Raw genomic sequence first — 12,700 nt, forward strand, 5'->3', positions numbered from 1 at the left:
TTTCTGATCCACTTCCTTTTTGATCTAATTTTAACTTAGAAGGTTTCATTCTTTTTTCTAATTTCTTCACTTTGAATAAGTTCATTATTCTCATTATACTAAGTTTTGTCTTTTTGTCTGTCTCTACCACTACACACTGTGAATTACTGAAAACAACCGTATCTTCCTCACTTTTGGATCCATAGCACCTGGCAAATATAGTTTGAGAATATCTACTGCTGTAGAGTAGAAACTCTCAATAAATGTTTGTAAAATGAGTGAATGAGTAATAGAGAAGTGTTCTACAGAAATCTACTTTATTTCCAATTTCTGCTTATTCCACACACTCTTTAATAGTGACTCTTGGGACACCTGGGTGGCTCAGTTGGTTAAGCGTCTGCCTTTGGCTTGGGTTGTGATCCCAGGGTCCTGGGATCGAGCCCCACATGAGGCTCCCTGCTCAGCGGGGAGCCTGCTTCTCCCTCTGCCTGCTGCTCCCCCTGCTTGTGCTCTCTCTTTCTCTCTCTCGTTCTCTGGCAAATAAATAAATAAAATCTTAAAAAATAAATAGTCAGGGCGCCTGGGTGGCTCAGTTGTTAAGCGTCTGCCTTCGGCTTGGGTCATGATCCCAGGGTCCTGGGATCAAGCCCCGCATTGGGCTCTCTGCTCAGCAGGAAGTCTGCTTCTCCCTCTCCCACTCCCCCTGCTTGTGTTCCCTCTCTCGATGTCTCTCTCTGTCAAATAAATAAAATCTTTAAAAAAAAAGTCAGTTGTAAGACATCAGAGAAACATTAAAAAAAAAAAAAAATAGTGACTCTTAACCATTGGGATCATACACTGAGGAAGGTGGCTCACTCCCTCCCATCAAAGTGCAAATAAATTTGGCTTTTAATTTCAGGGCATTGAGTGAAACCTTTGGAGCCAATATTGACACTTGATTAAGACGCCCTGCTACAAAAACACAGTAATTCCACCTTGTTTTTCCCAAGTTCTGTAATGGCCCAGTCTTAAAGAAACCCGAATACCAAGCCAAATTTGTACCTGAATTTCATCACACTTGATTAACTTTTCCACCTCTCCTTGACTTAGAAGAATGAATTCTTCATGCTGTACCACTTCAGGAAAATGCTTCTGGCTAAAAACCTCAGCTGCTTGCATCAGGTCAACACAATTGTGAGTTTCAGCAAAATCCCTGATACCCAGGCAGTTGGAGGGGTCCAACTGACTTTCTAAGAACTCACAGCAGGCTTGCTTCACACCTAGGACAAACACAGACAATGAACACTTCACGGTACTTGACCAGGTGTGAACCGGTCTACATTCTTGGATCGAGATGTCTTCTCTACACGGTAACAGAGGAATCCTGGCTCAACACCTGGTGATCAGATTAGAAATTTTATGCTTAAGGAATTCAAATGCAATTTCTGTCTTATGTGCTATGTGACCTTCAAAGAAGGCCTTTACAACTATGTGTCTGTTTCAGCTTTAAAATAAGTATAGCAAGACAAATTGTTTCGATGGACACTGGCACAATTAAACAAAAATACCTATAAAACTCTTGGGAATCAAGCTTTTATAAAACCAATCACAATTTAACATAATGTACCTAAATTTCTACTCCATATGCAAACTTCTGACAGACTCCTACGAAGGAAAAGTAAAAGATACTAACACCAATCTCTTATTTCTCTAATTGACAAGTTCAGAGTATAAATCTAACTTTACAGCTGTGCACTAATGCAAAAGCTTCACACTGTTTTCAATCATGTATTAAAAAGTGAAAATTTTCAACCATGTGTTTGGAAAAACTGAAAATCACAGAAACATCAGAGCAGGTTAAGAAAGACGGACTGGGAATAGCAATATTTAATCTTGTGAAAACATTATATACTTTCATTTTTGTATGTCAATTTAAATTTTCAACAGATAATTTACATGATTGAAAAATTATAAGTACAAAAGGGTTTGCCATGAATAATCCCCCAGGCTCCCTATCCACTGGCCATCTAGTTCCTTTCCATGTAGCCTATGAATAATATCAGTCTCCTGTGTTTCCCTGTAGAGTTACTGTGTATATATATGTAAGAAAATACGTCTATAATCCCCTCTTCTATTTTTTAAAAAACATAAAAGGTGTAAATGCTCTCTTCTGAAGAGCCAAACACTCACATGCGGAGAGGCTCTTTGATACTGCGACTGAAATCTGATCTTCTGTGCCACAGGCAGTAAACATGAGTGCCCATGGTCTGTCTCCATAATCTTTAGGATTAAGTTTACATCACTAATTTTAAACATTTCCAAGGCTACCTTAGCACGACAGCAACTTTAACATCTGTACCTTTCAGCTGGAGCAGACAGGCTGCAGGGAGCAGTTCCTGCACGTTCTCCACTGTCACATGTACGGTTTCAGTGTACACAAAGTCCAACAGAATTTCCATGGTAGAAGCAGTTAAACCTTGAATATCAACATAAGGTTTCCCCTTCTCTGAAAGCTGAAAATTCAAAGGGTATGAAATAATGGTGGTTATAATTCCACGAGATGAAGGCAGAATCTCATATCCAAGAGCTTGAAGGGATGTTAACATTAATTGAATACACAGCTTTAAAAAATTATGGTCTAATTTGTTTGATTTGTAAAGCAAATATGGCATATATTTGTAGCTTTTCAAATTGGGGGCAGCTGTATGTAACCCAAGAGCACACAATGAGGTGACACCTTGGGATATCAATTTTACCAGTGAATAATTTAAAACTCTGCTTTCATAATAAAACATAGATCTATTACAGAATAGAATGCAAAAATTCCGTGAACATACTACTGGTGTCCCTCAGCTTTTAAAACACAAAATTTCAACGAAATTTCATGCTTGTAGAGGACCCTGTGGCTTACAGCTCCAGACCCTCCAAGATTACTCAGTATTGTTCTATTTGTCCTTAGACTACATTTGGCAATGACGAAACATGCAAGTCATCTTAAGGGGCCTTCTACTGTGACACTAAACATAACTAGTTTGATACTTTTTTTTTTTTAAAGATTTTATTTATTTATTTGACAGAGAGAGACAGTGAGAGAGGGAACACAAGCAGGAGGAGTGAGAGAGGGAGAAGCAGGCTTCCCGCTGAGCAGGGAGCCTGATGCGGGGCTTGATCCCAGGACCGTGAGATCACGACCTGAACCGAAGGCAGACGCTTAATGACTGAGCTACCCAGGCACCCCTGTTTGATACTTTTTCAAAATAATGGATCGAGTCTATTTCGGGATTACTGAATTGTTAGTGGCTTATTTAGTCCAGAATATATCCTTAGAGTAATGGGTATCGAAGAGGCCAGATAATCATAGAAAACTGTTGACTAAGAGTGGAAATCTTCAGTTTTACAGAACTGTAAACTACCTGAAAATTGATTGCCTTATGAAACTTTTATTACATCTGAACCTTAGTTAGAAATTCAAATTATTCACAAAACTCCAGTGCACTTTCATTACAAACTAAATGTCTTTATCAGCTTTGATTTCTCCATCAGCCCAAAATAATAATAAAAAAGTATTCTCTACCAAGGCCAATAACAAAATCAATCCCTAACATTAAAAATGTCACTAGTACATCATTTTGGAAAAATGTTTTATTAACATTGCACATAGTAAAGATATTTGCAAAGAGAAATATGTAAGTACATCTATTCCAGAAATTTCTTATTCAACAAACCATATTCTCATCAAATAACTATTTTTTAAATATGAAAATATTTCACTATTTATTGACTCAAGCAATTTATAGTATCATTTCACATTTATATTTGCTTTATAATTTTTCCAAGTGCTTCTTATTTACTATTATTTCACCTAATTCTCACAGCAACCTGCTAAGGATTTAGAGGTCTGGTATTATTCCCATTCAAAGAAGTTATGTGACTTAACCAAGGTATCTTAACTAGTAAGAGACAGCTAAAACTCAGGTCCTTTTGTCTCACTCAAATGATCTTTCCGTTGGACCACATTCGAGGAGCGTTTCAGGGCCGGAAGAGAATAATGAAACCATGTAGTTCAACTACTTTATTTTAAAGATCAACCCAGTGAAGTTAGATGGTTGTCATGGTTCACGCAGCATTGCTAAGAGAACTGAGCCTAGGACCCAGATCTCTGGACCCTCTCCTTTGTATCAATTACTCTTAAAAATAAAGACAAAACCATCTGGCATTTTCTTGCCTAATACCAGTTTTTAAAGAAAGACTATAAAATAATCCCTGATGAGAAAAAAGAAAGAATTCTTTTATAGAACTCCATACCAATTTCAATGTGCAGAGAGAGTAAAGACAGACTAATTTTCCTCAAGCTGACAAAGAACAGGATGTACAATATATAATTAGTAGTCAGCAGTCCTGATCCATTAGTACTTCATGCTCAGCAGCTGCTGAGAGAACCTTCCTTACCCAGTTAAATGCCAACTGCTTCTGATGCTCTCGGGCAGATAGTTTTTCTGGAGGACAATATAGGACATGATCTATGATGTTATATTACACAAGAGCATTTTAAAATTAGCCTGAATTAGCAGGAATGATCTGTCAGGTTTCCATGTTTTTCCTACCAGCCATGTGACCGAGCTTTGGCTCAGAGCATCATAAACTCTTTTGGCTTTGAAATTATAGAATATAAAAAAATCCACATATCAGAGGCTGAAGAAGCACAGTAGTTAAAATTTGTATAAAGCAAGTAAGATTTGTATAAAGCAATACAGCATATATTCACAGCTTTTCAAATACGGCATATATTGTTTAGGTTTAGAGTCAGAAAATTTAGGAATAAACCCCATCTCTAGCATTTATAAGCCGTGTGACCTAAGGCAAGTCATTTAATATCTGAGACCTTGTTTCTTCATTTGTAAAATGAGATGGTAACATCTAACCCTACGGTGAATGACATATAGCCATCACTCTCCTATTCAGATCCAATGGCAAAATCTTCACTAAGGTGATGAGATTAACTAAATACTGATGGTTAAAAAAAATTTTTTTTTTAAGATTTTATTGAGAGAGAGCGCACGCATGAGCAGCGGGGAGAGGGAGAAGCAGGCTCCCCTCAGAGCAGGGAGCCCGACGTGGGGCTCGATCCCAGGACCCGGGGATCATGACTTGAGCCTAAGGCAGACGCTTAACCGACTGAGCCACCCAGGTAACCCCCCCCGCTTTTTAATTTTTAAAGGAGTGCCTGGGTGACTCAGTTAGTTAAGCCTACGACTGTTGATTTCGGCTCAGGTCATGATCTAAGGGTCGTGAGATTGAGCCCTGCGTCGGGTTCCCCGCTAGACATGTAGCCTTAAGATTCTCTCTCTCCGTCCCTCTGCCCCCTCCCCGATCCCTGCTCGTGTGCTCTCTTAAAAAATTTTTTTTGAAAATAGCGTTTTTTAAAAATAATGTTAACATAATGAGATATTTCAGGCATATGTATAAGCAGAGATACATGATATAATACACATTGGTGTACTCTCACTCAAGCTTAAAAAAATTCAAGAGCCTGGGTGGCTCGTAGGTTAAGCATCCAATTCCTGATTTCTTGATTTTGGCTCAGGTCATGATCTCAGGGTTGTGAGATCGAGCCCTGCGACAGGCTCCATGCTCAGGCTTCCCTTCTCCCTCTCTGCCTTTACCCGCCCCCTGCACCCTGCTCTTGCACTCTCTCTTTCACTCTAAAATAAATAAATCTTTAAAAAAATTTCAAGATAATTGATTTAAAATGTAAAAATCAGACTTGAGATTTTTGAAAAATAAAAAAGCTGCAGTGCTCTCTGCTGTCTGGCTTTCTAAGAGCACTTCACAATATATTCAACAGCCCTACTCTTCATTTTAAGTATTCTGCCAATTACTAAAGCAGTCTTTTTTTTAAAGATTTATTTATTTGAGGAGGGGAGGGGCAGAGGGAGAGATTCTTCAAGCAGACTCCCAGCTGAGTGGAGGGGAGCAGGAGGGGAGGCGGACTCCATCTCACACCCATGATATCACAACCTGAGCTGAAACCAAGAGTTGGACACAACCAGCTGAGCCACGCAGGCGCCCCTAAAGCAGTCTCTTTCATTCTTCTCTCTCTTTTTAAAAGATTCTACTTATTTATTTGACAGAGAAAGAGAGGGGGAGAGAGAGCCGCACAGGGAGAGGTAGGGCAGAGGCAGAGGGAGAGGGAGCCTGATGCGGGGCTCGATCCCAGGACCCCGGGATCATGACCTGAGCCGAAGGCAGACACCTAGCCAACTGAGCCACCCAGGCGCCCAAGCAGTCTTTTTTTTTTTTTTTTTTTTGACAGAGAGAGACACAGTGAGAGAGGGAACACAAGCAGTGGGAGAGGGAGAAACAGGCTTCTCGCCGAGCAGGGAGCCCGATGTGGGGCTCAATCCCAGGACCCTGGGATCATGACCTGAGCCGAAGGCAGACGCTTAACGACTGAGCCACCCAGGCACCCCTGAAGCAGTCTTTCTTAATACCTATAAGCACCTTTTTTCTTGTCGAATCAACCTTTTCCTTAGTCCCTTTAACTGCTTATACTCCACAGTCAGCATCTTTTTCCAAGTTATACTCCATATACCTATACAGTCATGAAGTCATTTATTAAGTCCTCCTCCTCTCATATGAAATTACTCTAAATCTACATTGGCAGAATGAATGTTGATTTTCTTCATATATTATTAGGTGGAGTTGGATGAGGACTGAATCCTACTCTTCTTTCCCTCCCTCCCCCTTATCTTCCTAGAATTCACTTTAAAATCTTAGACTTTAGAAGGAAAAAAAAAAAACAGGAAAACAAATTTTAAAAGTAAAATCCAGTAGCTGACATTTGGGTTTTACCACATGCCAGACACTGTTCTAAACACTTCATATGTGATTTTCTCAAATAATTGTCACAATAACCATATGTGACTGCAATTGCTAGTACCCCTAATTTAGAGATGAGGAAACTAAGACATAGTCTAAAGGCAGATTTTGACCAGAGTCTGTCCACTGAACCACCACACTACAGAAATTCACCATTATATCAAACTTTTACTATTTTATTCAATGAAATGAGACAACTACAAGGTTATAAGTGTGAATTTCATTTGTGAGGCATTAACTTACCACTTACCTCACTAGTGAACATGGCGCAGAAGTAATCGCTACAGGCAGCTAGCACAATCCGATGGGCAGGGAAGTCTTTCTGCTCTACTCTCAAAGTCACATCACAGAGGGTATTGCTCTTCCGGAGAGAGTTCATCGAATTGAGGATGGATTTAGCGTGAGTATTTGTCATTATGTCTTTGGGGGCCATAATGCCTCCCATCAAGCAATATGGAGAAAGAATGAAAGGGGTCCTTGGATTCTGCAAGTACAAGAGAAAAAAACCCAGAGCACACTTGAAGGATGAGGAAAATTAAACATATTCAATTACCTATACAAATAAGGAGGCTTCCTCAGACCCAAACACAAGTAGAGAGTACTCCTATTACTGGTCTTACCACAACAATCTAACCACAAACCCAAGTAAAAGCAATCTCTTCTTCCTCCAAATTCCAACATCGAATGCCCCTGCCACTTGACATTTATTATAATCAATACTCAACTGTACTGTAAATAGAAAAAAAACCACACATACCTTGCGTATCTTCACAATGCTGTCACAGTCTCAAATGATAAAATGAAAAGATAAAACTTCCTAAAGGTGTGATATCACTATTACTTAATATCCATAAATAGATTAAGTAGGTATTTAGAGGATAGGATTCTGTTTTATATATATTTTTCCTATCCTAGCAGGTGTACCTTAAATGTTTAGAAATCAAATGTAAGAAAAGAAAAATTGTGTATTCAACTTAGAGCAATAAAGGCCAGAGGCAGTGAAAATGAACTTTTTTCTAAAGAAGTAAGCAAAGAATTATTATGACTTCCAAATATCTCTGGATTTCTTCTTAAAAATGACATTTCAAATGAGGACCCAATACCTACCCTGAATAATGCAAACACTGCAAGCTTACCTATGGACTTTCACGTGATTAAGTTATTGAAGCTCTTCTACAGAAGGGTCTTCCTACTCTACATTAGTAGTAAACATCCAGTAGTAATTCCTCTACACTGAAACCAAGAGCCTAATTATTAGGATAGAAACCTATTAAAATTCCACTACTGATTTTACTGCCATAGCCAATCACTTGCAAAGTTCACTTGTATGCATCAATTAAAAAAACTCAGTAATACATTACATATTAAAAAAAAACCCAATGTACTTTTTACTCTCTTGATTATTGACAGGCTTTAGTGCCTTTTTTTTTTTTTTCTTTTTTTGTTTCAAGGACAATTTCTGGGGAATGAAATGGGATGGTTATTAAGAAAGTCTTATTTGGAATCTATAATCTTCTGAAATAATCTAAGGGGGAAAAAAATCAAACAATGATCTTCAAGAGTCCACAACTCACAACCGTAATTTTTGAATAGCACGAACGAGATCCTAAATTCTCATCTACTTCTATATACAGTTAGCATTATTCTTTTATAAGCACTCTAGAGATAATCTCTCCAACAACCTGCAACATCCATTTTACAGAATAGGAGGTGATTCACCAAAGCATATGACGTTTTTCAAAAAGATTTTCCTTAAGTCTATTTACTTCCAATTCTGAAGATGTAAGAAAAGTCTGAACAGATGCCCATTTACTGTGAAGATTTTTTGAGGAGTTACCACAGGGCTCAGCGTAGGACTGGGTTTTACAGTTTCAGTGTCAAAACCGACAGTAACCTTAATTCAGTGTAGTCTTCCTCCTTGGGGACTCCTGCCTCATCAGGCAAAATCTCAGCCCTATCTTTCACTCTCACATTTTTGGAACTTCCGTTAACATCTGAATAGAGGGGTTCCACCACGGAAGATTCGGGGAGGGGGCGAGAGCGGAAAGGTGTCAAATTCTAGAAAGACTAAATTCCAGGTGGGAGAAGGAAAGACAGTCTCCCCTCCTGACAACACCGGGAACAGCGCGGGCAGCTCCAGGTGGAGGTCCTGGAGGGGCGCGGTCAGGGAGGGGATGAGAGGAGGGCGCTCCAGGCCAGGAGCGCCCCCGGCCCCGCAAGCCTCCCTCCGCTCACCGGCGTCTCTGCGTTCCACCCCGGAGGGAGTCGATGGATGGGGGAAGGGCCGTAACCGGGAGCCGGGAGCTAGGAAGGGAAGAGCAGAGCTGCCCGCCACCGCCTCCTGCGACTCACCTCCGCTCGCGGGCCCACTCAGCCACACCGGGCCTGTTCCCAGCCCGTGAGAATTGGGTGGGGCGCGGGGCCAGCAGGCGGCTCAGGAGGAGCCTAAGTGCCGCCGCCGCCGCCCCGACCCGAAGGCTCTGGAGCCGTCACCGTGGTCTTCCAGGATCTCGCCTCCGCGGCCGCGCGACGTGATGACGTAATGCAACTCGAGGCCCGCCCTCCTCCCTGCACCGGGCTGCATCACGTGGGGAGGAGGCGTCACGTGACCTTCAGGTACCTGGGTGCCGGGCTTCCGCCCACTTAGAGAAGGGCAGAGAGAAAAGGTGGGGCAGGGTGGGGTCCGGCAGGGAGGGGCGGGGTGTACAGTGCTCTTGCCGCGTGATTGGCTGAGATCAGATTCTGCCCCAGTCTCCCGAGATCCGGCAGATTGACCGGATTCCACATTTCTAAACTAAGGAGCTGGTTGCGGGAGGTATGTTTTACCTGCCGGGTATTCAGGAACCCTCTCGCTTCGATAAAGCCCAGGGGGGCTTCAAATTTCTTCACGTCCATTGTCCACAACGGCCGTTTCCCCCGGACCATGGCTGTGGGGAGAATCCTCTGAGCCCTGCGATCCACTGACCTCAGCATTCTCTGCATCATAATGGGGCCTATTATCACCCTTGAGGTGGTTCTCCTCTACTTCTTGCAGTGCAGGACAATGCAGTGGAAGGAACTTGTGGTCAGTAGGAGTTGGGCGTTGTGAGGGAAATTGCAAAGGATCATATGGGAAGTCCCAGTAGTCATCATTTCCCCTCTTTCTCTTCTGCTGACTTTTCACCAGCTCGCGGGTGCTGAGTGTTCAGTTTAGTAATTGTGCTTCTAGTTGATTTTGGCACACTTCTCTTAGTGGTTCAGAGGGGAATGAGGAACTATCAACTTCCGTGAATGTCCAAACTATTTCTGATGATACAGTACTTCCCCCTTATCCAGGGGGCTTATGTTCCAAGGCCCCCAGGGGATGCCTGAAACCATGGATAAATGAATAATAATACTATTTATGCTATGTTTTTTACTATACATATGTATCATGAAGTTTAATCGTTAAGTTAGGCATAGTAAAAAATCAACAACAATAATAAAACAGACTATACCAATACACTAAAATAAAAGTTGTGTGAATGTGGTCTCTCTCTAAAATTATTGTGCTGTATCCACCCTTCTCCTGATGATATGAGATGATAAAATGCCTACATGATGGGATGAAGTGAAACATGAATCCCATGTTTTCCAGAGGCAAAATAGCACATGATGTAGACACTATGACAGTGTTAGGCTACCCACTGACCTGGCAATATGTCCAGGGGATCATCCGGTTCCAGATAGCAGTGACTACCGGTAACTGAAATTGTGGAGAAGGGAGAACCACTGTACTGTTTTCCTTTGCAGGACCTTTGATTTATGGATAATAAAATGATAACCAAGTGGGTAGCAATCTAATTTTACATGGTGTTTCCATCTTTTATATCATCTCTCTCTGATCTAAAAGTATCCCTGATTGGGCCACCTGGGTAGCTCAGTCGATTAAGCATCCAACTCTTGGTTTTGGCTTAAGTAGTGATCTCATGAATCATGAGATTGAGCTCCACCTCGGGTTTGGTGCTCAGCAGGGAGTCGGCTTGAAGATTCTCTCCATCTGCCAACCCCCCTCCCCCGCCCCGCTTCTTGCTTGCGTGCACGCGCTGTCTCACAAATAAATGATCTTAAAGTATCTCTGATTTACACATTGTGGTGGGCAAGCAGGATTGGCACAAGTTCTATTGGGGGTATTTGGGAAAAGTGAACCAAAATGATGACTGAAGATAACTTTAACTGAGTGATTTTCATAAATTTATCCCTCATATAGACTCATGCACATGTAAAATGATGTGTGCACCAGGTTGTCTGTAGATTAGATTGAAAACAAACTTAACATACATTGTAGGGAACTGCTTCAGTAAGTGTGGAACATCCATACAATACAATATCATGAAGTTGTGAACAGTGTGTATAGGTTGCTATTATTTGTGTAAAACTTTGGGGAAATATTAATATTCATATTTGCCTGTATATGTACAAAATGCATCTGGAAAGACACAAAATGTTGGTTTCTTTGGAGTGAGGAACTGGTTAGTCATGAGATAGGGTGGAAAGGAGATTTTTCCCTCTATAACTTGTGCCTTTTGAACTTTTCATCATGTGGATTAAAAATATGTCCAATTTAAATAAAAAGTAAAAATAGGGGCACCTGCCTGGCTCAGTCAGTGGAGTGTGCAACCCATGATCTTGGGGTGGTGAGTTTGAGCCCCACATTGGGTGTAGAGATTAAAAATAAAAACTTTAAAAAAGGAAAGTAAAAATAATCCCGTGTTTTCCAGATGCAAAATAGCACTTTAATGATATTGCCTAATTCCTTTCTGCTAAATTGAGAATTTTTCATGATGTGAGAGGGAACTTAAAAAAAAAAGTGGCTTTGTTTAGAATATGCTCACACTTTTCCCAGAGAATAAAAGATGGAGAAACTGCTAGCAAAAAAGCCAGAAGACTGAGGGAATTAGTTCAGGCTTACCCTACTTTCTTCAGGGATATAGTCTCAGCACGTTTTGGGTCTTTAAGTCATGGGGACACTATCCTTTCCCCACAAGAATATTTCTAGTCATTTGGATAACTGACCTGAAACTCTACAGCCCAAACTTATTCTGACTTTTTTAGGCCCATTCTGGAGGGCTAGGGCTGGATAGGGTGAGTCAGTCAGTCCAGTTCCATACATCATCCTGCCTTTATGGTTTGGGTATTTATATTAAAGGGTTTCAGGAACAGAAGACAAAGAATTGGCCTTGGAACTCTAGATCAAGTACATAGAATATAGGTTGAATCTCTAAAACCAGCTAGGCAGGATACATTGCATTTTTGCACCACCAGAGCATGGCAGACAAGAGAATGTACCTCTTAATTATTCACTGAATGTGATCAAAGCAGGGCCCCAGCCACTGCTTTGAAATTCATCACTGAGTTTGCACCCAGGTCACCTCTCCCAAGGGCTGTTTCCTGCCCCTTGCTGGGGATTGGAGAGATGCTAAGGCAGACCCTTTCTAGGGGAAATGGGACTCGGTTGTCAGGGGACTTTGGGTCAAGGCCTTCTCCCAAACAAAGGGCTTTGCTGAACCTTTTTTTAGATGGCAAGGCAGTCTAGGACGCTTCTCCCAACCTTCTCTCCCTCTTTTCTTCAGTGGGGGTCAGACCTGCATCACAGCCTCATGGCTCTCCCTGCCTTCTCTGGCTCCCTTTATATTTTCTTTTACATAGAAGCATTTCCCCTAATGAAATCCTTGTATACTTAATTTCATCTTGGAGAATGCTTCTGTGAGGACCAGACTGACAGAGTGTTCAAGAATTTCTTTAGATCTTGGGCGCCTGGGTGGCTCAGTTGGTTAAGCAACTGCCTTCGGCTCAGTTCATGATTCTGGAGTCCCAGGATCGAGTCCCGCATCAGGCTCCCTGC

The 12,700-nt window shown here is 41.4% G+C and overlaps 1 protein-coding gene across 1 annotated transcript in view; it reads right to left on the reverse strand.

The window, feature by feature from the left end:
- The window catches only part of KLHL12 (kelch like family member 12), a 30,126-nt gene extending 20,748 nt beyond the window's left edge, over positions 1-9,378 (reverse strand). Inside the window, exons 1-4 of the mRNA XM_036079599.2 lie at positions 9,190-9,378; positions 7,088-7,321; positions 2,318-2,471; positions 1,021-1,238 (exon numbers count right to left, since the gene is read on the reverse strand). Of these exons, the coding sequence (XP_035935492.1) occupies positions 1,021-1,238; positions 2,318-2,471; positions 7,088-7,282 (567 nt within the window). The 5' untranslated portion in view covers positions 7,283-7,321; positions 9,190-9,378. The remainder of the gene's footprint in view (positions 1-1,020; positions 1,239-2,317; positions 2,472-7,087; positions 7,322-9,189) is intronic.
- Positions 9,379-12,700: the final 3,322 nt, after the last annotated feature.

This window comes from Halichoerus grypus, chromosome 7 (assembly GCF_964656455.1).
Source record: "Halichoerus grypus chromosome 7, mHalGry1.hap1.1, whole genome shotgun sequence".
NCBI classification, from domain to species: Eukaryota; Metazoa; Chordata; class Mammalia; order Carnivora; family Phocidae; genus Halichoerus; species Halichoerus grypus.